Source organism: Pseudopipra pipra, chromosome 1 (assembly GCF_036250125.1).
Source record: "Pseudopipra pipra isolate bDixPip1 chromosome 1, bDixPip1.hap1, whole genome shotgun sequence".
Classification (NCBI taxonomy): domain Eukaryota; kingdom Metazoa; phylum Chordata; class Aves; order Passeriformes; family Pipridae; genus Pseudopipra; species Pseudopipra pipra.
Window position 1 is genome coordinate 141,805,592 of NC_087549.1, and position 24,786 is coordinate 141,830,377.

General features: G+C 38.2%; 1 protein-coding gene across 16 annotated transcripts in view; it reads right to left on the reverse strand.

The window, feature by feature from the left end:
- The window catches only part of PARD3 (par-3 family cell polarity regulator), a 451,653-nt gene that overhangs the window by 106,856 nt on the left and 320,011 nt on the right, over nt 1–24,786 (reverse strand). For 10 of the 16 annotated variants that reach the window (XR_010425367.1, XM_064637285.1, XM_064637268.1 and 7 more), the window contains one exon: nt 10,510–10,620. The exons of 3 other annotated variants lie outside the window; for them this stretch is intronic. Coding sequence is in view for 11 of the 13 variants with exons in the window: in XM_064637285.1 (XP_064493355.1) it covers nt 10,510–10,620 (111 nt within the window). In the remaining 2 variants the exon portion in view is untranslated. Of the gene's footprint in view, nt 1–8,273; nt 8,672–10,509; nt 10,621–10,680; nt 13,459–24,786 lie in introns of those variants that run through there. 3 more of the 16 variants (XR_010425369.1, XM_064637307.1, XM_064637320.1) reach the window with 3 other exon arrangements.

Consider the following 24,786-nt stretch of genomic DNA (forward strand, 5'->3'; position numbering starts at 1 on the left):
ATAGGTTGAACGAGGCTGCTCCTGCAGAGTATCTAGAGAGTAGCTCTCAGCAATTCACAGTCATGCAGGATGGACAGCTCAAGGTATTTTCTACATGGATCAATCTCTGAATTTACTCAGGGTTTTCATTATTATTTAGGATTGTACTGAATCTGCAGAAAACCCGAATGAAGGAACTTTGGAGGAAAGGATTAACATTTCAAATGTTCTTGAAATGCAGAGTAGATTTAAAAAATAGAATTAACTTAAATAACATCAACTGGAATGTAATCTACATAGTCACAATAATTAAGCATATCAACTAAAAGCAGAGAAAAAAAATCTGTGAGTTTGTTTTTCAGGAATGGGTCTGGAAGTTCTACTGGGTAGCAGACACGAGTCAGCAACGTCAAGCTGTTGGCGAAAGAAAAAGACAGAGTGGGGACATAACAGCAGTCTACAGATACTGGAGGAAAATAACGTTTTCCATCTTTAATGCATGTATTAGATATTTAAACTGCAGCAGGAATAATTGATACTAGATACTGTGGGCAGGGGAACTTCCTAGAGGAAAAGGTAGTGGAAAAGACTGCCATGGGAAGTTGTAGAGTTTATGTCATTGTAAACTGGAAAAAACCCGAGGATGAAAGAGGCATTTGCAGGCAGGGCATACACTGCAGATCCTACCTTGAAAAAGTGGCATGATCTCTCTTAAAGGTCTATAATTCTGCATCTATATAGAAATTTTACACACATATATTTCCTATGCATTAGTTCTACAACAGCAGAAAAATAGAACAGTGACTACGTATTAAAAAAAAAAAAGCTGCCCATCACCTCTAAATTAAAGAAATGTATCTACATAATCAGAGAGTCCTAATTTTCTTTCTCCTTCAACAATCACAGCCTATCTGCCAATTAGAATATGTGATAGTACTTACTGTCTCTTTGAAGATCCCCCCTCCTCAAATCCCACATGCAGAAGAGATGCACAAGAATTTCAAAAGCCTTTAATGAGCTACAACCCAGGAGGGCTGCAGTTGAAAAAAAAAGGGTGAAGGATAAAGGTGATAAGGTGATTACTGTAAGTGCCCTAATATATTAAGAAGAGAATAACATGCTCATTTTTATAAGGAGTTATATTAAAGAAGGCTATTAAAGAAGGCAGCAAAATACAAATGAAGATGTAAAGAAATGAAAATGCAGGAGAGAAAGTAAATATTATGCATATATGCAGGTGAAGTGCAAACACCAATTTGAAATCAGTGACAAGGATGAAACTCAAAGAGACATTAGAATGATTTTCTCTAACCTAGTGGAATCTCTCATGTATTTCATCCCTATCTTTCCTTATCCCCTGACCTTCTTGATTCACCCTTTGTCTTTCCCAAGTGAAGACATCCCCCCCAACAGTGTACCTCAAACTGCTTTTGTGGATCTTGCAGTAAACAAGTGAAAATCGTTGCTTACTTTGATTTTAAAAAATCTGTAAATTACCATCTTACTTACACTTCAACAGAGCTTTTAGCATACTTTGCAGTTAACAGTCTGCTGCATTTTGGGGTAGAGGGTTTGTCTGCTGCGATTTTTTTTTTAAAGAATACATTTCAACCAAAGGTGAATGTTTCAGGTACACAGGAAGTATAGGTCCTCCTGTCTCCAAAACAAACACTACCATGACTGAAACTTCCTGTCCTTATTTTCATGTCTGAGCCAAGGGTCAGTGACCCCAGCAGTGAAGGATCACCCAGATGAGCAACTGGGACAGTTATCCTGCTGGGAATCATGTTGCATCAAAGAACATCACTGCTGTCTGAAAGCAAAATGGAACTTAGTACTTCTTTTGCATAACAAAACTGGCCACAAAGGCTGATATTTACACCTATGACAACAAGTCATTAGATTAATTTAGCTCTAATCTACTCTTTATCTCTTTTGCTGGACAGAAGTAGAAAGGAAGAAGATCATGAGATTCAGCTGTTGCTGAAACATGACTCAGCTCCTGATTCCATCCCTCCTCACTTTAAGAGCACTAGTTTCCTCTCTCACGCAGACTTGCTTGCACTATTTCTTCCCCTAATTTCTTCCCCCCCCAACTGGAGAACAACTTCAGAAAGAAGAACTGGTGGATAACATCTGAATTCTGCAGATAGATGTGCAAGGAGCAGCTGTTCCCATGTGTGCAAGAAACAAATGACACAGGCATCCCATATATCAAATGGTACCATATATCATACCACATATCAAATCAGTCATTCCCAGATACTGCAGGCAGTACCTGGAGGTCGAGCTACAATACTGTTGGTTGAGTTGAGCCTATCTACCATCTGTGTTCCACTACTTGAAGTCTAGTAACAAAAGGGGGTATAAAATTCTACCAATAGTTCTATTTCAGGTCCATTATTCTGTGTTTCTAGAGTACTATTTATAACGTAGCCTAATCCTGAAGTTGGAAAATGAAACAGTATGAAGTGACAAAAAAATACAATGAAAAACCTCACAACAAAGCAAGGTATTATGTGAATCTCATACACTGAAGATGAAAGAAAAGGAAAAAAACCCCACCAATAGAGAATATAGCTTTTTAAGTCAGTATCTTTGCTCAAGACCCACAAATTTGCACCCACAACACCTCTGAGGATTCACTTCTAAAACCTTGATGAGTCACAGTACTGACAGCACAAATCTATAGCACAGCCAGAAACAGAGCCAGGTGTCCCATAACCAAGAAAAGGTTTGTTCTAGGAATAGGTTACAAAATAAACGTTCCAGCTGCGATGTGGAGGGAGAACCCATCTGTCTGTCACAAATGTATCATTTTGTATCTGTCTTGCTAGTCAAATACTTGGTGCTGTGTTTAAAAATTAGAAAAAAGAATGAGTTTAGTGCTTTATCTTACTGTTAGACAGACTCCTGTTGTGCAGTCTGGAAAATATTACAAGTTTTCGGTTCTGTTCAACTCAGCAACAATAAGTTCAATAACAAGTCAAATCAACTATAAGTTAGTAACTACAGCAAACCTTTTTTAATTCCCAAATAATTATTTGGTACAGTAACTCTGACACATGTGACATCAGGGGACGTGCTGCTGTCTTAGCCTAAAGTCCTTGGTGTTCTAAAGTTAGACAATATTTTTAGTGCTCTTACTTAGAACTGACATGTCTAGAGAGCTCTGAATTCATATGATCTGCAAGATACCTTAAATAAATTTGTAAGTGAAAATATTATAAAGACCATCTAAATTTTGGTGGTTTTTTACTGTATTGTAAGGGACTTGGCTAAACCTTGCCCAGTGCAGTGTCTTGAATCCCTGCAGAGGAATAATAGAGAAAATATACTTTTAACATGATGTCCTAAAACCTCTATAATTACAATATGTAGCTAGAGAATATATGGTGCTTTATTTAAAAAATTTCTTCAGCAACTATTATTCTAAAAAAGTTCCAACTTACATATCTCCTGAAGTCAGCATTTTTATGAAGTGGAACTGGCTCGAAATGTTTTTCCAAAGGTCCATATTGTCAATCTTCACTTCTGTGTTCTCTTACAAAAATTATTGTCATTGATTTGTTTTCATGTCCTGCACCCTCATCCCTCATGGCATGTAAAAAAACCACTGCCAAAAACAATGCTACAAGCCTCAGTGAAACCGAGACAAGAGACACCATTGCAAGATAAGTGAGAATCAGAAACATATTGCTCTGTTTTTCTGATCACTGAGGAATTTTTCCTCTTCTCTCTTATGGGCTGGGAAGGGGGTTAAAGTTTTAACAGAAAGGATTTTACACAAGTTACTTTACAGATTATTTATATTCTGCATGTTTGCAGTAATAATGGATTTAGAGTAACAGTTTTTTGGAAAGCTGCTAAGTGGCATCAAAATACAGCAGCAGCAAAAGTAAAGCTGAAACTCTGCCTTATTTCAAAGACACAGATAATACTTAGAGGCCATGTAAGAAACAAAAATCCTTTCTTTATCACAGTCTGTTGTCTTTTTTTCTAAAAGTAAGATGAAACTGCTAGATGAAAATATTTTGCTTAAGGGGGGAAAAAGTTGGGGTTTTCCAATAAAAATATTATGGTCTCTCTGGGAAATCTGGAAAGGCACCAAGAGTGTCCTGCTGTTCAGCCCCCTACTCCATCTGATGCTTTAACAGTTCCAGATGGCCTTTACTACAGGATGACCTCTCCTCTATTCTTTTATTATGACCTTTGGGTCACAAATTATCTATAGGATGCTGCTGTCATTCTATAAGACACTGCAGTACTCTTTCATCTAAAGAATAAAGATGCTTAACATTAAAACTCATCTTTGTTAGGGTGACCTTCCAATGATGATCAAACCAGACAGTTATTCCAATCAATGTCATTGCTGCAGAAAATATGTTTCATTTTTTGCAACACTGACATTAAGAAACCAAGGCGTGGTTTTTAAATCAAATCACTTTTGCAATTCTACTTGGCTAGAGAGAGAGCCTGTTATACTCATTTAAAATACAAAAAATATTGCTGTAATGGTTTTGATGAGTTACATTGATTAGAAGGATGTGGTAGGTTTGTTCTTTGTAAGTTATTGATGTGATTTTCATGCAAACTTCATTGATAGGAGGTAATAAAACTTTATGTAGGTTTTATTAATTATTTGTCTTTATCATCATTAACAGAACACACTGAACTTACACAGGAAAATATAATAAATAGTCCCAATGTACTAAATAAAGTAATAAGGTTAATTTCTTTCCTGCTGTCAGTAAATTCATGTTAGCAGTCTCTCGTCAGCTTGACATCAATTAATGATTTTAATTCCAGACTCTTGTCACAGTACTCACCACCCTTTTGTCTAATTAAAATGGATGATGCATGATGAAGGGAAAACACAAGACTTCTGTTCTTGTTGTAACATTTCTATTCATTAGTATACTTTTACAACAAAGGGCTTGTGGCTTTAATGGTACTAGAGAAGGATGAAGAGAAGTTCATTATATGCTGGAGATAAAGACCCATATACCCTTAGGAAAATACAATACAGGAAGCATTTTCTGGGATAACTGAATCCTTCGGGGGGGGGGGGGGGGGGCGGGGGAAATCAGTGTTATTTTAGCTACTAATGAACGGACAGAATGTTTCCCTCTAAATTTAGGAAAAATAATATGTGAACGACACCCACTGAAATCACAGCCTTGTTTACATTCACACAAAAAAGTGCTGTCAGCCTATTGATTGATCTCCAAAAGTTGCAGCAAATCTGACAATACAGACACAGCCGCCTGATCCGCCTCCCCCAGGGCAGCGCCTCTGCGGGACCAAGGTGCGCGGTGTCCCCGCCGGCAGCAGCCGCAGCATCGCCTCCTCCCGCGGCCGCCAAAAGCAACTCCCACGTCCCGCCTGGAGAGGTGTCCCCAGCTGATAGCCCGGCACCGGACACTGCCGAGTCGAGCAAAGCCGAGCCCAGCCGGGCCGGGCCGGGTGGCAGCGCCGAGCCCGCAGCTCCCCCTCCCGGCCCCGCGCCAACCGGGCCAGAGAACTGGGGAGCTGAGCAGCGGAACTATGTAAATGTAATTCCTTTTGTAACCCAAAGGAACAGAAGGTCATGTTTTCCAAAATAGAAAGGGGGGAAACCAGCACAGCAGGAGGTTTCTGTTCCAGACGGTGACTACACATGCACCTTCCCAGCGCGTCATTGCTCTGCCGTGCTAACTGTCCTCCAGCACGAATAGCAGAAGCTGTAATTGTACAGCTGCTTTTACAGAGCAGAGGAAACCCTCGGCTCCACAAGCCACCTTCTGACCGCTCTATAATCCTCCCAGCATCTCTGGAGCCTCCACCATAGCGCTTCCATTAGTACAGTACATTCTCTTCTGAAAGGTTTCTCCTTATTGTCTCAAGACTGATCCTCCCAACATGGGTGTTTAAGTGTTTAAGCACTTGATTTTGCATCCATTTCAGTGGAAGTTGAAGAATAATACAATACCAAGATTAAAACACTTCTATGGTAACCCAGAGATTTATAGAACATTGGCAAAGCTCTTAAAACAGTGTAGTAACCAGAGAAAATATCCTGTAGACTTTCTTTTCAAGAGAAGGAAGTGCCTCTAGAGTTGGATTACAGCATATGCACTGTTCACCCACAGCTGGGATCACGAACTTTTAATCATGAGACTACATATGAATTGCAACTTTCATCTTTTAAGCATTATCCAGCAGTGAACCGCGCCGGATTCAGATGCATTTCTTGAAAACTTCACAAAGAGGAATGTTTAGTTCATTCCTCTGTTATCTACTACCTGGGTACAAAGAGTAAAGTTGTTTGGGTTGGAGAGCACTTGCATTGCCAAAGGAAGTCAGTCCAAGGCTGAAGACAGCCAGCATGTATAGCCTTGCCATGTGTGTCAAGAACTGCACGTGCCTGATCTAAAGAAGCGCAGATTACAGGCAAAGGTTTTGGATTTGCTGAAGATTTATTTTGTAATGAACACAGAACTGCAGGGGAAAGAAAAAAAGCAAAGAAAAAAAAAGCAAGGAAAAAAAGCACAAAACAACTACCAACAAAAAATGAAATTGAAGGAAAAATCCAGGGGTGAAAGAGGGAGAAACAAAAGTATCAGAACCTGTTGTTGGAGGGATGTCTCTCTCCAGCAAGGCCAGAACATAAAAGCAGTAAGTTTTCTGGACAGTTCTGTCTTCCTATCTCCTAAGAAAGAGACTACACTAAAGGGCTTTTAAGAACTCAGAAAATGTTTCAGGGCAATCAGGTTGCAGGATATCAACGGACACTCTGGCTACATATTGAGCAAAGTCAACCCTGGAAGGCCCTCAAAGACCAGATGTAGAGAGTTTCTATAATGGAAAGGTCTGTGGGCTTCCAGAGGTTTAGATCCAGAAGCACAGCATGGGGTGACCATTCATATGAACTAATTCCTCTTGGTCATCGATAAAAGTTTCAAAATCTGGTTTTAAGTCTATCCTACATAGCAAAGCCTGTGTAAAACTATAAGTAGTTAGAAGCATCTCTGAAAGCTCAAGATATTCCACTCATCTGCAATCTGTAAAATCCAAAAGATTTTAGAAAGATGTACAAACCACAGGTCCATCATGAGACTCTGGAATTCATAGAACACCTTCTATAACAAAACCACAAAGAGCCCAGGGCTAATTGAAGTCTCAAGACTCTGCAGTATAGATTCCTTCTTAGGAGACAAAAGGCCAAGTTCAGAAAACCTATTGCTTATTTTTGCCTTGAGGTTTTGATTGGTGCCACTGTTGGGGAGAAGCACACTTTCCAAGAGCACAGCAGAGCCCAGCTGGATTTTCAGATCAGCACTTGGCAGACACTTAAAGATGTTTCCAGAGTAAATCAGCATTAAAGCACAGTGACACAGGGCTATGTTCTATGGCCTTGGATGAACTGTTATTCCAGTATTTGGAGAATTTAAAAATGGGGAGCATTTTACATCATTTTTGGTAAGACTAGTGGATGGTCTCCTCAGATGATACCCCTAACTGTTCCAGTATTCGTTTTTCATTGAAAGCTGCCTGTATTTTCAACTAGATAACTTCATTTTCTGATCAAAATTACTTCAAGATTGTCAGTGAACCATATACAGCTTAAGAGATACATAGCTTAAGAGATATGCTCCTTAATCAGAGAATCAATAAATTATTATTAATAATATGTTTATAGAAGGCCATTTTATTAATTTTAATCATGGTAAATTGAAGAGCATTAGTTTTCTTATTTGTCTCATAATACATATGAACACTGCTTTTAAGGTTTTAAAGAAAATACTATTGTAAGCACAATACTATTAAAATTATCAAGTCAAGGCATAACAATTCCATAAAATTGTGGGCATGATTGATTTTTTAATGGGCTGTTCACTTGTTCTCTGACCCCCCTAGGATTTTTGCTCCTAGCCTCTCATACATAGTAAATTCATTAAATCCAACCTATTTCCCCAAAGTATTGCATCATTTTAGAGGTATATAGTATCAAAATGGAACAAGTGAATTGTACTGCTAAAAAAATTGAGGGGAAAAAAACCCACAGAAAACAAAGTTAAAATAGCAGCCATGATGAGCCAACACTGACAGCAATATTTTACTCTGTCTCCTAGTAAGCATTTTGAGCAATTGTTCAGTTAATTTGCAAAAGTACTCTTCATTAACAGCATGTATCTAACATCATAATTTTACAGGATCTAAAGGAAACTCTCTGCAATTTAACTGCAAAAATATTTAGTCTCTGTAGACCAAATCAACATCTGAATTTTTCAGAAACATAAGGAAGCACCTCACACATTTGGTTGCTATTTTATTATCTTTTATTAGTTGTACATGCCACTACCCCAAAGAAGTTGCATTCTCTTATAACACAAAGGGAAGCAAATACACAGGGAGAGAGAGTAATGGGAGGAGGAGGACCCATGTTACAGTAACATCAAGCTGTTATGAAGTTCTGGCACATGCATTTTCTGCAGTTTCAGTGAACACTTAAAATTGTTTTTATAACAAACGAGGAGTGAGATTGCAGGAAAGATTCAAATTGGTTAGCATAACTTGATGGACAGGGATTAGGAATTTGCTCCATGCATTGAGGGCTATACAAACAATTTCATAATTCTACCTTGGTACCCAGCGTGACTATTGCAACCTCTCTTATATCATCACATGGACAGTCTATACTCTCACCATTCTTACGGAGAGAGACAGAGAGACACAGAGAGACAAAGAAAGAGAATGAAGAGAGAGAAAATGTTACTAACTCACATGTAAAGTCTTTCTTCTTTGATTAAACGTATATGGCTGATTTTCTGGGGGCCTAATGTTACTAAGAAACCCTCCAAGCAGAGCCAGCTGGGGTTCAGCAGGGTGTATGAACCAGGGAGCAGGGCAGCGTGTGTGTGGCCAGCTGTCCTCCTGCCCTGAGCTGGCAGGAGCAACGGAGGCAGATTTCATGGCTCTGCACCTCTGGCAGGAGTTTATCCACCAAGTGGCTGCTCTACCCATGCATAAAGGGAAGTGGGCTGCACAATCACCTTCATATCCAAAGTCACTTGTTTCCTTCAATTCCAGTCTTCCCCTTTAGCATTTAATCTGAAAGCACTTTAGTTTTGAAAACAGGAATAAATTTAATGACCCTGCCTCACTTTTGTTAAAAAAGAGAAAATAAAAACCTATCAGACAAGTAAAAAACATCCAGGCACTGTAAGCCAGCCACCCTCTACAGTCAGAACGGATGGAGAAGGACATGAATAAATTTTTACATCAATTTATGCTAGTATATTTGCTAAAGATTAAAAAAATTCCCATAATGTAATCTAAATGGATGGTCACAAATGATAAAGTTTCTGGAGTTTAACAAGTAAAACTAATGAATGCATATTCCTAGCCTGCCTTAACTATAATGTAAGTCACTCAACCTTAAAAGAAGTGAAAGCAAACCATTTTAGGAATAACTGAGGAGACTACACAGGAGTTACTGTGGTTCTGCTATTCCACTGAGCTGTTACTGATGAAGCCATCATTTATAACTTTTGCTCTTACCCACAGAAGACCAAGGTACATAGAGATGATGGTTAAAGGAACCATGACAACTAACTAGTGATACCTCCTGTACAAAGACAACAAAATTTCCCCTCAGAGTTCCTGCATCGATTCTAAATTTATGGTTGAGCTATAGCATGATTTTTAGATAAATAATTCTAATTAATGGTTCACTTTCACTGCTAACTGTGTCTGAATCTATTTACCATTTAGCAATCAAATTTTGTAAAGTTTGTCTCCTTTTTGAAGTGATGCTACTCAAAGAGGTTGTCTCTCCACACACATCCCCGAATACTAGTTAATATATAACCTAAGCTTTCCAAGATTTTGCCTAAATTCATCTAAGGGACACCAGAGTCTGGGCCCCAAATATATAGGATTACAAGAGATAGGATGAAAAGTAGACTGGAAATACTGAGAAGACCATATGACATTTATAATATATAGGGTCTTTTATGTTAAGGAAAGCTGACAAGGAAAAATAGAGGTACTCACCACTCATTTTTAACATTAGCAGTTTAATATACATATCATTCCATAAACAGACTGCATGGCACATAAATAGACTGAACTCCAGTGACAAATATACTGGTAAATATAATTTTTAGTTTTTTCCTAAATTTATCAATGAAAAAACTAGATATGCAAGACTTTGAAGAAAAATACAAAACAGACTTCATTCTATATAAATATTTGTTTTCTGAAAATGTCAAGAAAATCAGTTATAGAATATATAGAGAAAACATTTCATTTTATTACTTCAGTCTCCTCAGTAAGGAAGGGAGCTCTGGGTCTATAAAAGATGCTTAACACAGCCAAAGGAGCTGTTGATACTAATGTCCAAAATAAATCCAGCTTTGTCTTGTTATTTAAAGTAGGTAAACATATCAACATGTGGGAAATTTCATCAATGAAAATTGAACTTCAGTTATTTAATTTAAAAGACAAACTCTCTCTATCAAGGTTTAAGCAAATACTGAAGTCTACCTCTCCTGTTCTTGCTTCATTCGTATTCTCTCCTCTTCTGAAGTAAGAGCTTCCTGCACTTTTATTTTACCAGTTTTCTCACTCTTGTCATCTTTGCGATGTTTGCCAAACCTGTTAATAACACACAAAAAAAGAATCTAACTTGTGAAATGAACAAAACTGTATTTTCCTTTTCCTATGACAAAGAGAGTACTCCAAGAAGGACTGTTTGGAAACCAGGAAAAGAAAGTGCAAAGACCTCAGAATCTCAATTTTTAATATTTTCAGACTGCTTCTGGGTTTTTTTGCATAAGTTTTTTTTAATTTTATTTTTATTTCACTCCCCTTAAAAGTTTACATAATTCCTCATTAAAGAACAGAACAATCAGAAAAAATAATAATTGGACCACATTCTTCTTTCATGCCAGGATTTTGGGATTGCTATTCTTAAATACATAGTCAATGTTTTAGAACACTATCTCTGCCAAAGAGTGCAACTCAGGTTCACATTAAGCAAAGGCTTCCACATATGGACCTCAAGAGACACAGAGCTGTACGTCTGACAACTGCCCAGAGCTCAGTCCTGCCCTCTGCACCTGCCCGGCAAGGGCAGTTTCACCACACAATGGACACCATTCAAGAATGTAAATTTATTCTTTTTTCAGCACCAAGATTTTTTTAAACTTTATTGCTCGTGACTCTTTTCTCCCAAGGGTGTTGCAGAGCCGGGAGGGTGAGGGGAGGGATGGAGCTGGCTGGGCTGTCCCAGACAGTTCGGGGTGCTGCCAACCCAGGGTTTGACCCCTGCACGTCTCCTCTCCCCTCTACCGGCTACGTTTCAAGTATTTTAGATTTCTTCCATATTTGCACATTCCACTGTTTTCTTTAAACTTTCAACAGAGAGGAATTTGGCATTTGAGATACTCAGTTATTATTAGGACAAAATTACACATATTTCTTAAGACACTTCTGACCTATTCTGAAAGAAATGACTTTTGTATAGAGGGAACCAAACAAACACTTAAATATAACTTTTAATAGATCTAAATCTTAGATGAAAAATTTCTATTTAAGGTAGAAGGGCTAACACGAATCTATTAAACGGTATTTTATTATATATACCAATTAAATGTGGCATCATTTATCACACCAAAAGCAACAAGAATTTTACTTTTTTTTAAACCAAATGCTCATCTGTGAGCTGACTGACACTGTGGCACTTCATACTCGGGTTCACATCAAAAGTGAAATAAAAGCACTGAGACATGCAATGAAACATGTCCAGCAGACAGGACATCCCAAATGCTCACAAGCAGTGAAATAAACCACAGAGTTCTTAAAACTTTCTTCTGACCTGTTAATGTAACCTCTTTAAAATGTTTAGAATCCAGCAGGCATTTATAATATAATATTTTCCCATTTGTTCCTTTTGATTCTAGTAGAAAGTCATTGTGTGGGTTGAAGACACATCACACAGCAATCCTGCAGAACGATTAACTTCTGGCCACTCAGTTGAGAGATAATATTTATACTGGGTAATCATGTTTATGGCTCTTAGGGCAGCTCTTTAAAAACACAACAACACAAAAATAAAGTATAGGAGCATGTACACAAACTTTAAAGTGTGTGCCTGTTCTCCACAGTTCCCAGATTTCTCATTTCCAAAGTAATTCAGGTACCTGAAAACTAAAACTGTTCATTAATAACCACCTGAAAAGGGATAGGCAGAGGACATGATATGGTTAAGAAATACAAATAGGACATAGAGGTAAATTCTCTGATTTTATAATCTCTTATACGCAAAACTGACATATTTAAATTCAGTCATTCAAAACACCAAGGTGTATCTTTTAAAACATCCACTTGTTTATTAGAGAGTAGTCAAAACCATTATACAAAACATTTATATATATGACACAAGAGATTTAAATCAAGTTCTGGATGTTGTACACCAGACAAAAGAGAATGGTTAATTTAAAATAGCCCTAAAACCTCTATCCAAGAGAGGAGTTTTGGCAGAAAAACAGTGGAACTGAGCCATTTCACCCTGATAGACAGAGAGTGCCTGAGGTGGCAGCACAGGTCTAACTAACAGAACACACAGAGTTGTGAGGAGACAAGCACCATATGTGTGACTGTAGCACAGCATCTCTGAGATGCCCACATTGGCTTCTGCCTCCTGTCCTCCTCAACCCATTCAAAATGTTAGGCAAAGCAACTGAATCACATTCAGGACTACCCAGTTTATTTTTGAAAAAGAACTAGTGGTTTCAAAAAAAAAGGGGGGGGAAATCGCATTAGCTAGCGGCCATTAGGTTTTGGCAGCAAAACAGAATTTCTGCCACCATAAATCAATTCATTGCAAGTATGAACAGATATATACTGAAATCAATACCTTATTAGAAAAATAAAGTACACAGGAAATTTCTAATAATCCTTGTAAGCAATCTAGTAAATGTATGGTCAGGATGCATGACTGTGGGAAGAGCATTTCTAATGTTAACGGGTAATCCAAAACTAGCAAAATTCAATGGTTTGAGTTTCCAGATCCAACCACCCAAGTCCAGAGCACACTGCACTCATGCTGCGTTCCCACAGAGGCAGAGGTAGGTATCACACATGCAGCAACTCAGAGCAGAACTCAGAGGGTTCAGTTTGCTTTGACTCATGAGCAAGGTGTGGCAACAACCCTTCTTCTCTTTCAGGGTTTTCTTTCTGGGAAAGAATGTTTCTTCTGCCCTCCGGGACCGTTCTGATAAAGTCTCTGGAAGACATCTCTGGTCTTTCCCAGGCATTTCAAAGCATGGTCATATTGTTCCCGCTCTGACCGGAGACTTTCCAGTGCCCGTCTCTGACAAGCTCTGTGGTCATCCCAGCCTAGCAGAGTATGAACCATGCTGGTCTTGCAAAGTTGCCTTCTCTGGATTTTGTCACCCGCAGAAGTGATATATCTGCCATAATCACCACTGCCTGTAACAAGTTCAGCAACGTTAAGTGCAGTGTCCCTACACTAGAACCCAGAATAACAAATACCATCCTCCCCCTCCCTGACTATGGCTTTGTGTTTTTAGCACAATTGTTAATTGTGGATTAACAATCTCGAAGCATCTCTAAGATGCTGAGATAGCATCTTAAGAAGACGCTGAGAGAGCCACCAAGCACTTGAGAAAGGTGTTGAAAAGAACTGTGATGGAGATACATTTGTACGCACTCCCCACCTCCTTTTTTTCTGTAGGAGCAGTCAACACTCCCCACTCCAAACATCATTCAAAGTCTTTGGCAAGATTACTCTTGCTAGCAATTAAGTGTGTTTGCTATTTACTTCTATTAAAAGTGTTTGCTCCATGAAGTGTGATTTATAGTCATAATGAAACCCACAGCCCAAATCAGCATCCTCTCCACCAAATTTATAACAGACATTTATAAATTATTTAACAGTCATATTCAAGCTAAGTTTAACTACAGAAAAGCAACATCCAGCAGTGCTAAGACACAGCATTAAAGCTAGCTGTTAACACTCCATCAACTGTACTGTGGTGTGACTACACTGGTGACAAGCTATTCAAAATCACCGGTCCTAATTTCCTCAGGTAGATGTTTCCTGCACTGATTCATGAATATTAAGCAAAACAGGACACTCAGAAATGAGACTATTCAGACCACTGAAATTCAAGAAGCCTATGCAATAGCCCTTCAAAACACCAAATGCACATCCCACAGATACTATGTACTGTCTTCACAGCCAGTGGTAAAGCCCTTTCTGCTGCTGTCTGGTGGCCCTTGTTTAGTTGTGTGAGTCAAAAGAAGCCAAGTATGGGTCAGGTTCCCAGAATTACTCCCAGTATTTAAAACGCCCCAAATTGAATGCGCCAGCCCAACGAAAAGAACTGGCTTACCTATGAAAAAGTTTCACCTTCTTACAAGTGCAACTGGCACAGTCCCTGACCTGGCCCATGAACATTAGTGTGTGTGACACCTTCTCCGCAATCCACCAGGCTTTGCGTCATTGTGAATCTTACCTCTTTACTGCTCAGATACTCAAAAGGAAGGAAAGATGGAACTAGGATGTATGTCCCGTACATGACCCATGGCAATTTTGGAACCTTACTGCTTCCAGTGTTATTTCTTCCCCAATCCATACATTGAATGGCCTGGCACATCCACATAATAAGTTCCCCCACTGAAGCGACTGTTCACTTACTGATAACAACCTGAGGCTGTTACTCCCAAAGTGCAATCGTTAACGATATCTCCCTTGTAAAATAGCAATCACTATCCATTTGTCCTATGCCAGAGAAATTCTAGACTTTCTCAAGGCCTTGAGGATACAGCCAAGTACTGTGATCCCAGCCCTTGCTGCTCCCTCCCCAGACGCAGGAGCTGTTCTCTGCTGTGTGCAGCTGGTTAGCGAGTGCCTGAAGCACCTGTCAGGCACTTGACTGAACCTGAGATGGTCTCATTCTCATAGCTGTGAGGCTGGCTGCTGGGATACTTGTTGCAATTCTTACAAATGCAAATGAAATGACAACTTGTCCTCTGATACAGACATGAAAACTCCACCACTCAGCATCTGTGCACAGCAATGCTCCTTGCATTAGTGAAAAGAAGGACAGTGCTTAAAAACAAAGGTAAAAACTACTGTTGGAATTAAAAACCAAAACCATGCAGAAAAGGAGCATCTGTGGCACTGATGTTCTGACAGTCCTGAGAATCTAATTCTAAGCTCCTGTCACTTGCTAAGTTCAGTGCCAACAATTTGACTGTGAGCTATAAAAGCCCTACCTAAATCAGTGCACAAGATACCAATGCACAGACACAAGCTACTACATGATGTGCAACCAAATTACATACACTACTGCCTCACAAAGTTGTCATATAAATGATGAAAACAGTTCTGTTGCTAAAGCTTGAGCTGCACCAGCTACTGTGGAGCACTTGCAGCCACAGGAGCACAACATTGACCTGAGGCCACCACTTTCTTCAATCTCAATTCTGAGAAGCAGAGCACAGAATATTATTAATGAGGGTGGAAAATAAAGGAAAAAAAAAAAGTGCACATTTTCCTCCAAACCCCAAGTAATAAAAAAATTACCACTCTGTCCATAAACATATCCTCTCATAGACATAGTTTAATACTTCTTTGAGGACTCAAACTGTATGGTTATGGAATAATCTCTTTACAATAGTAACAACATTTACCTCACATAACAGCTAGTTTATTCAGCTGCTCTCTTATTTAAACCCTGTTATTAAAAGTATAGCTAAAAAGTAGTTTAATTTTATTTTGTAACAGTACAAGCAAAAGCTATAAGAAAAAAACTTCTATGACTAATTGAAATACAGGTTGTAAATTAAAAATACCCTGTCTGTCCAAGACTGTGAGAAATTGATAAAAGAGAGCAGCTGAAATCTTGTTCACTCTAATTGCCGAGATACTCCAGGGTTCTACTTAATTTATAGCTTCTTAATTCTCCTTTTACATTAAGGGCTAGAGAAAGTTTCCAGATAAGTGTAAATGCTCAAAGTTATATTCACAGATCCACAGACTTAATCCTTAAATTCAACCAACAACAGCAATCACAATTAAGTGAAGAAATTAAAAATTGTAAGAGGACTGTTTTTTAAAAGTATGATCTCCAGAATATAACAGCCAAGTCGCATCAGAGGAAAGGACCATCCTCAGACCTGTGATACTAGTCTGTCACATTATTATTAATAAAAAGACAAGAACACAGACTTATATGCCGTAAGCTTGGCCCTCAAATAGGAAATCCTATGAACTCTGGATAAGTTAATCAAACTAAAATGAATATCCAAACCTCTCTCTTGGTCCCTAGCTGGCTCACTTTCAAGCTTACTTACTTGAATGACTGTCACCAACTAGGAGGTGACCTAATCCAAAGCCTATCACACAGAACAGAGAGGCGTTGACTAGGAATTGCCTTCAGTGGCTTTGGGCCAATGCATTAGAGCAACTAAAAAGAGAAGACAGAACATTTAAAGAACAAGCTCAAGCTACGACATGATGTCATATATATAAAAAATGTTAAATGTATATAAAATACACATGTAGACATAAAGAACACATAAATGATTTTGCAAAAATAGACATAAATACAGACAGAACAAGTGAAGAAAGGAGGATGTATGAGTGGTAGCAAGAGAAATTTCAATTTACAAGGTATCTCAAAAATAGATTCATTTTAAAGGAATATACATCAGCATCCTTGATATAACAAAAATAATATACACATAATCTGCTAAATGGATTGTACCCTGATGCGTTACTGATGAGATCATTGTCGTCTGCCAAATCATCCACATATTTCATTAGAATAAAGAGCTATAGAAGAAACATGCATTAGTTGATTAATGAAAAAAATACACAAAAATTGATTGAGACAGAAGTTCAGTAGCATTATGTTCCTTAATACAAAAAAGACCATCATTAAAAATTAACAAATGGTAAGTGTCTTGAGATATTCTGTCAGTGTTTTCTGTCTTCAAGGCATGCTCTTTTCCCCACAGTAGCAAACTATTCACAGGCGCACACAGACGCACATAACCTAAAACCCTACTCAAAGGATTTTGCAATGATTTCTGCAATCTCTTTCACCCTGCTGTATCAGCAAAATCATGAGATTCATATTGCAAAATATTATTGTGACACACAAAACTATTCTGTTGCTAAAAAAAAAAATTTAACAAGCATAAACAAGGACAACATAGCACACAAACACAAATCACCCTGTGTAGTGATGACTTGAGGGTTTACAAGCCTTCCTTTCCAAGCAAAATTGTGCAAGTGCTATTTTTAAAAATATGCTTGTAAGTGCAAATATTTACATATTTGCAATGGATTTCTTGAAATAGCCAGTTATCACATGTAATCAAATTAGTAGATCCTATTCTACTTGTTAGGAGAGAGTGGAATAACTGCTGAGTGACTCAGCAGCAGCACTGTCCTGAGATGACACAGAAGCACTGATGTAGAGGCACCTTGATGTAGGAGCTTGTGGGCATAATTAAAACAGACATTTATAATTTCATTTTTCATGGGTTTCTTCACCTATATTAAAACTGATAAAGCAGCAATCTTTCTCATGCAACATTCAGCAGAAGACCCCTGCCCAGGAGGGTTGCTGGGGAACTCTGCTGTCACAAACCAAGAAAAGCGCACTACAAAAGGTCATATGCAACTCATGAAAATGAAGAATACCCTGAAAAGGTACACTTGTACCTCTTCAGAGCAATAAATTGCCTTCAAGCTCAGCCACAAACATAGAAATTCAAACCATGAGAACCGAAATGGCTATCACTGCAAATTATCAGCTCTCTTTAGTGGCCACCTTGGGCCTGAGTACTGTAAAGCACGTGATGGTCTATGTTATATTCACACATTTTCTCCCAACAGCCTCTGCATCACCTTCCAAACATTAAAAACCATTTTTCAGCATCGTTCAAATGGGGATTCTAGTTCATCTCACCAAAATAAGTCTATCAAAAACAACAGCCAGGACGGCACATACATCGCAACACTTCATGTACAACATCACCGGTGATTCGCACAACAACTTCCTGGAAAGAAGTGGAAACAACATATGCAACCGGTAACTGTTTCCAGCCAGTGAAGCTTAATCTGCCTGTCTTCACGAGTCAGTATCCCAACTTCATAGAAAATGGGTATGATGCCAAACCAAGAGACATGTCAGGAGGTTTCATTCAATTATTTTCATAAACAGTTTTGATAACATTTCCTGAAAGGCATGACACAACAGGCAGAATATTATTCACACCAACTCGCTCTCTTTTCACAACTTAAGCATTTGTAATATTTACTTCCAGCATAAAATGGTGGAACTTTTAAAAACAGATTTCTTTTACCGAAAGACCATCTGTTTGCAAATTTCTAAACCAAAGATAATCTTCTTGCATTGCTACTCATGATTGCCTAAAGCTAGTTGGAGCCATGGACAGTTCTAATAAATAGATAAATAAATCACAAAAAAAAAAAAAAAGAAGAAAAAGAAAAAACCTAACAACTAATTCAAACTACTGTGGTTTAAAAGCAGGCTGAGAAGGTCAAAGGAAGTATGGATAATTTTACAATGATAATATTGGAAAAACAGCAGCAAGATAGCAAACAGACAGGAGAGTCTTCTGTTGTATGTCCAAATCTGCTCAATAAGCAATACCACAACACATTAAAAGTCACCATAAATAACTCATTTTCATGGTGGTCAGCCAAAACCTGTTAAACTGTGGATTGTGGCATCCCTGAAGGAATCAGGAATAAAAAAAGAAAACTTCTGCTTAGGCACAACTTTGTTAACAATCAGCAATGATGGGAGCAACCACAGAAGCAGTACATGACATTTTAATGGACAATTCATAATATTCTAAGCATTTTAAAGTTTGTGACCAAAACTCTTTAATGTTGTGTATGCATTCAAAAAAGAGAGTAGTTATTGACTTGCCCAAAGCTTAAATTTGGAACACTAAGCATGGGCTACTTGTCATTGAAGAAAGTAGCTCATACCTGTGATACAGCCAAACTAATCCACTCTTTATATCAATCTATCTATCTATCTATCTATCTATCTATCTATCTATCTATCTATCTATCTATCTAATCTTAATGGGCAACATATCCTTACATTGCTGTGATTTAAATGCTCCTGTCCCACCTCTCTGACAGAATGTGCTCATCATTACTGCAGTGCACTATTCTAAAATGCAGTATTGCACAGTAAGATGTTAAACTGTAATTGAAAAACTGTAAATACAAACTGGAAAAAAAAATAAAGCCTCACTTGCAAAGTAAAGAGCAAGCTCCTGAAAAAATTTGAGTGAAGGCCTGCAGTATGTTAACCTGTCTTTCACAGACTGCACCCACAAAAGCTGACATACAATCCTCTACTTCGCAATACATAATACCATACATAGGGATAACAAAAAATTACCAAATTCTAAGCAGCAGCAGCAGTCACTATTAACAGGTGTCTGACAATCTAAAGTACAATGTCGTCCTTCTTCTATAACATAAGCAATTTCTCTCAGTCAAAGTAAAATGCTACATCCCAGTGCACTGGGTGCCATGTCCAGCCCACCATCTCTCACTCACACTGTGCCAAACAGGTGACACCACCTTATACCCCAGCACTCCCCCCCGACAACTGCTGCCCTGTAACTATGCAGCAAGGTGGGCACACTTGTGTTGTTGCATTTGTCACACTCCACAGAGGACTTTAAAAATTGTGGACCAATTTAGGTGCTAACAATATTACATCGTCTGCCTCTAATTACCAGTGTCCACTAAGAATGCTTAGAGAGAGCGTTTAAACCATTGCTACTCTTCAACACATTCTCTTCTCAACTGTACTTCTAATTCCTGCTCTGTTCATTTTAATGCATTATTGTTTCCAAATACAATGCTTCAAAATTGCAAATTATGTCTGGCTGAAGGGCTGATTATGAGAAATCCTATCACTTTTGCCTCTGCGTGAATAACTCTGATAATAATGAGTGATTGATTGAGCTCCAAGAAGTCCAAGTGATGAGAAGGGTCAATTTGAACATTTTTATTAGCTTCTTTTGTTAAATCTAACACTTTGCCAGGCCAGAGACAAATACTGCATCTGGTTACTGTGATTTTTTCCAGCCCTACAGAAGTATAATTTAGAAAATGGGTACTGTTCTAAAGGCAGACCTTATAAGAAATGCTAATGAAACATAAAAATCCGCCCATTCTACTGGTCATCAAGAGATGGCCAAAGTAAAAGAAAATAAAAAGAAAAAGTTACAAGGAAAATTTGCTACAATATTTTCCTGGCAGAAAAGGAACAAAAAATCCCTCAGTAATATGAAGAGTCATCATAACTCCATTTTACAACCAAAATGTTCACTTGATACGTATAAGGTATGGCCTGCCTTATGTAAACACGAGCTACAACATAAAAGTCACTAAAAATGCTTGCTAAGCACATGCAACAGCAGAGAAACGAGGACAGAAATGTAACACACAAGCTAGTTAGACCAGGAAATTGCAGTAACATTATTCCAACAACTGAAGTCTTGCAGTCTAGCAGATACTCTGTATAAAATCAGCAAAAGTTAACAGAGACATATAAAACATTAATCAAACTAGTCGCAGTTTATCCTGAAGCTTCCAAAGATTAAAATTTCCCTACAGGTCTCATTACTTAGAAATGTTAATAAGTCAGTCAGCACTTTTTCTGTCAATTACTAAAAATCTTTGTTCATACACATCTCCTAGAAAATAAACTCTGTAGAGTAAATTAAACAATAGGTGGTGTATCTATATTTTTAGCCTCATTCACGTATTTAGAATTATAGGAGGTAGGAAAGCCCCAGACAATATTCAGCAGGAGACAACAGTCAAGAGTGTAAGATCTGTAGGACAAGTCTAACCAGAATATCCCTAGAGCCAGACAAGTGTGAAGCTGTCATTCTCTTCTCAGAGGATGCCCACAATGCCAAAAAACAAGTCCCCTTGCTGAGCCACAGCACCCCAGTGCTGATGGCTGCAGGCTACAGCTTAGGGTCTCCTATTGTGTTCCGGGTTCCACAGTGCCTCCCAAGTCTCCTTATGGATAAAAAAATAAAGCTTAATTCTAAACCCAAATAAATAATACTAATAGGACACTATTACAAGGTCCTTTAGAGTACAATTAATTTAATGCCCTTGAAGGGTTCGAGGCCAGGTTGGATGGGGCTTTGAGCAACCTAGTCTAGTGGAAGGTGCCTCTGCCCATGACATGGGGGTTGTAACTAGATGATCTTTAAGTGCCGACTCAAACCATTCTCTGACGCTGTGAATCTACATTATAATAAAAAGTAGAGAGAAAAAATAACAAGCACATTAATTTGAAAGTTTGCTACAAAGATAGGGCTAAGGCACAGGACTTAGCCTGAACTTAGTAAGTGTTAATATGCCGCTGCTGGCTTCACATACCTCTGCCTGTTCTATCAGCTGATATTTTGCCCTGCGGCATGAAAATTTAGTTTACACATGCAGTATCTTCTGGGTGGAAAATGAAGAGCAAGACTTTGCACTGCAGCATCACCACTGGAACAAACCATCTCTGGAGTAGATGCAATAAGACTCAGGTGGATCATTGCTGGGAAGGCAGTCTGGCAGCAAGTCCCTGCAGCAGCTGGTGTCAGGGCTTGCCCAGAGCTACCTGGAGCCCTGGAGATGCCTGGCATCCTGCAGCTGCCAGTACTCAGAGCCTGAGCTGTCTTCATGGTAACTGCAGTTGAAATAACTATATCAATTGTGATTTATACAGCAGTGATTATTTTAGGGTGAAGCTGAGAGCAGAGATTTGTTTCAGATTGCAAAGATGCACAAAGCAGGACTTGCTTGGGACTGACTACAGGCAAGAGATGTGGGGTGGTGAGTTGGTTTTTTGGTTTTTTTTGTTCCAGTCACCTAGCAGAGAACATCTCAGAGCTGGACCAGCCCCATACACACCGACATTTTTTTCTAATTTGTACCTGCTCAGGCACTATAAGAAACAAGTGACTAGGCCTATATTTATTTAGAAACCCAAACAGATGATGTTTAAAATAAACCTAATCTTGATATCAAAGATATCCGATTCCTGAGATGCTCTTCTCCAAATGAGATCACCTCTGCTCATGCCCAGTGCTGCACACAGTATACAGCAATTATCACTGCCATTTCACTATTTATTCTGAATATATAGCCCAAAATAAATCTTAAAGAAATATAACAATGAAAATGGCACTGAGTCTTCACATTTCATTTACCTTAAATAAATACTTTCTTTGGGATTATAAAAGGCAAACAGAATCAGCAAAGTTTTTGGAGCTCCACAGATAATATCAGGACTCCTAACAGTTACAGATTATAATATTGTTGGTACCCCTACCTGCTCAGCAACATCAGAGAAAAGAAATACTTTCATTTTAACACTACAGCTGAAACTCCTGCTTGTGCCAGCATGTTGTACTCTGAATTTCAGGATTTAGCACTAGGGGTTAAAGACAAAGATAGCATCTATAACAACATTGAGAAATATTTGAGATTTATTTGTGGTATGCTGCTGTTGAAATGTGTAATAGGAGTTCAGCTTGCATTCTAAACACTGCTGGCACACCTGGTGTTGAATACGCTAGAGGCACTTGCAATCATTATAAAAATATACTACTTTCATTATTGTGGTACTCAAAATTGGTGATAAAGATAAGATTCTAGACGCATTTTTTGTTATTAAATTGTCTTTTTTCAGATCTTGTAGAGCTAACCGATAAACTTTGTTACTGATTAGACACTTTCTTAGCAAGTACTACTTATGACAGCTTATCATAACAAAGAAAATTACATACATTTTCAGTCATCTATCCACCATCCACCCACCTTCAAACTAAACACCAGTATCTAGAAGCTGTAGCATACATTTTTAGTATACAAATATTTTGTATTTCTACAATACAGGAAACACCACAGGACATCAGAACCCCTGGAGACACTAGCATGGACCAGGCATTATCTTATTTTTAAAATGAGAAAATAGTTTTTCTTCAAAGTTTAAGCAACTTGCCAAACTCCACAAGTTTTTTGTATTGCAAGTACAAAAAACATAAGGACTAACTATGCTGATTCCATTGACAAAGCTAGGTCTATGAAGTTAATATATTGACTGAACTAGCTATTTATAACAGAGAATTTCTCTAACAATACCAAGATGCTTTCAACATATAATACAAATCCTTTAAAACAGTAGTATGTTACCATATTTCTCAAAATTAATCAAGTTCACCAAGTAGTTTCATGAAACCATACTATGGTATTTTTCCTTTTTGGACCAAGAACTATGAGACTGATAACAAAAAAGTCCTGAAAAAAGTGTTAATGTGTGTAGAAACTATGAATTTATCGTCTGCAGAAGGAAACATTTCAAAATTTACTGTTAATTACATCATCAGCTAGACCAAACATACACTGTAAAACTAGCTCTTGAAGTGAATTCATTCCAGCAGGGTCTATTTCACAAACATCTACAGCCTTTTCTTGCACTTTTGCTTATTGTAAGTTTGCACAGAAGCAGTAAAATTTAATAAGCTGTGGAACACTACATTAACTACTGAAATGTTATAGCACGTCAAAAAGGTCTACTGCTACTTTGCAAACATGCTTACTTGAGTGCCACAAAATACTGACAAAATGAGTCAGATCTACCGTGGTGCTCTGCAATCAGGCCTGTGCACTTGAAATGTAAAAGCAGCTCCTTGATAAAAAAGTCATTCTACCCAATCTCTAAAAGACATCTTTGTATATGACATAGTACAGATTTTGTTAGTATTTTGGAATTACGTAAATATACCCCAAATCATCATTAATAGGACAAATTGCCCAGAACAGAATATACATACACCAAGCACAAAGGCACTGTCTCAAGAAATCCCTGAGCTGCAGATCACTGAAAGCCTGGAAGATAGACCTGGGAAGAACTGCCTTATGGTCACCTAGTTCTGGTATCTCATCTTTGGGAGCAACTACTGATCATGTCAGAGGCGAAGTATTGGGCTACAGGGACTTTCCCAGGTATCATTCAACTCTGTGCACCCAAATTCTTCTGCTCTTACATTAAACTCTAAGGAATCTAGCAAACATGAAAGGAATTAAAATTAACCCTTTCTCCCCTTCCAAAAGTAAGATTAACTTCCTTCATTTATGATTGGCTGAACCACAAACGCCTGAGGTTTTACTAGATATCTATACTTTGGGATGAAAATGAAAAGTATCAGCATTAATACAACACAAATTGTATGTATGTATTAAATTAAAAAACAGGTGACATTTTCTGCCGTAGCATGAAAGAGTGGAAAGGAAGATTTCTGTCAACTGTTTCTCAGTTCCACAGAAAATAATTACCTTTTCTAGCTCAGTGGATCATATTAGACCTATTAGTACCGTATCAGCCAATCAAGCTTAGCATCCTAATAGTTGCCATTCCAAGACAACTTGGAGTGAGATGCTTGGAAGCCCAATAAAAATAACCTCTTTATAGATAACTTCTTCCTTAACACTAAGCATGCCATGATCTGTTCACAATTACAAATACCTGCATAGCTGCATTGCTTCCTATACCCTTGGGGTCCTGTGAGGGCAGCAAGGTGGGTAATACCCACCTTGATAGGTGAGTAATCACCTATCACAAAAGTCCTTTAAAATTTAAACTTTTTGGATGACAACCTTATTGCACATACACATGCTCTTGCTTTATGAGAAGGATAAGTACAAGTGGA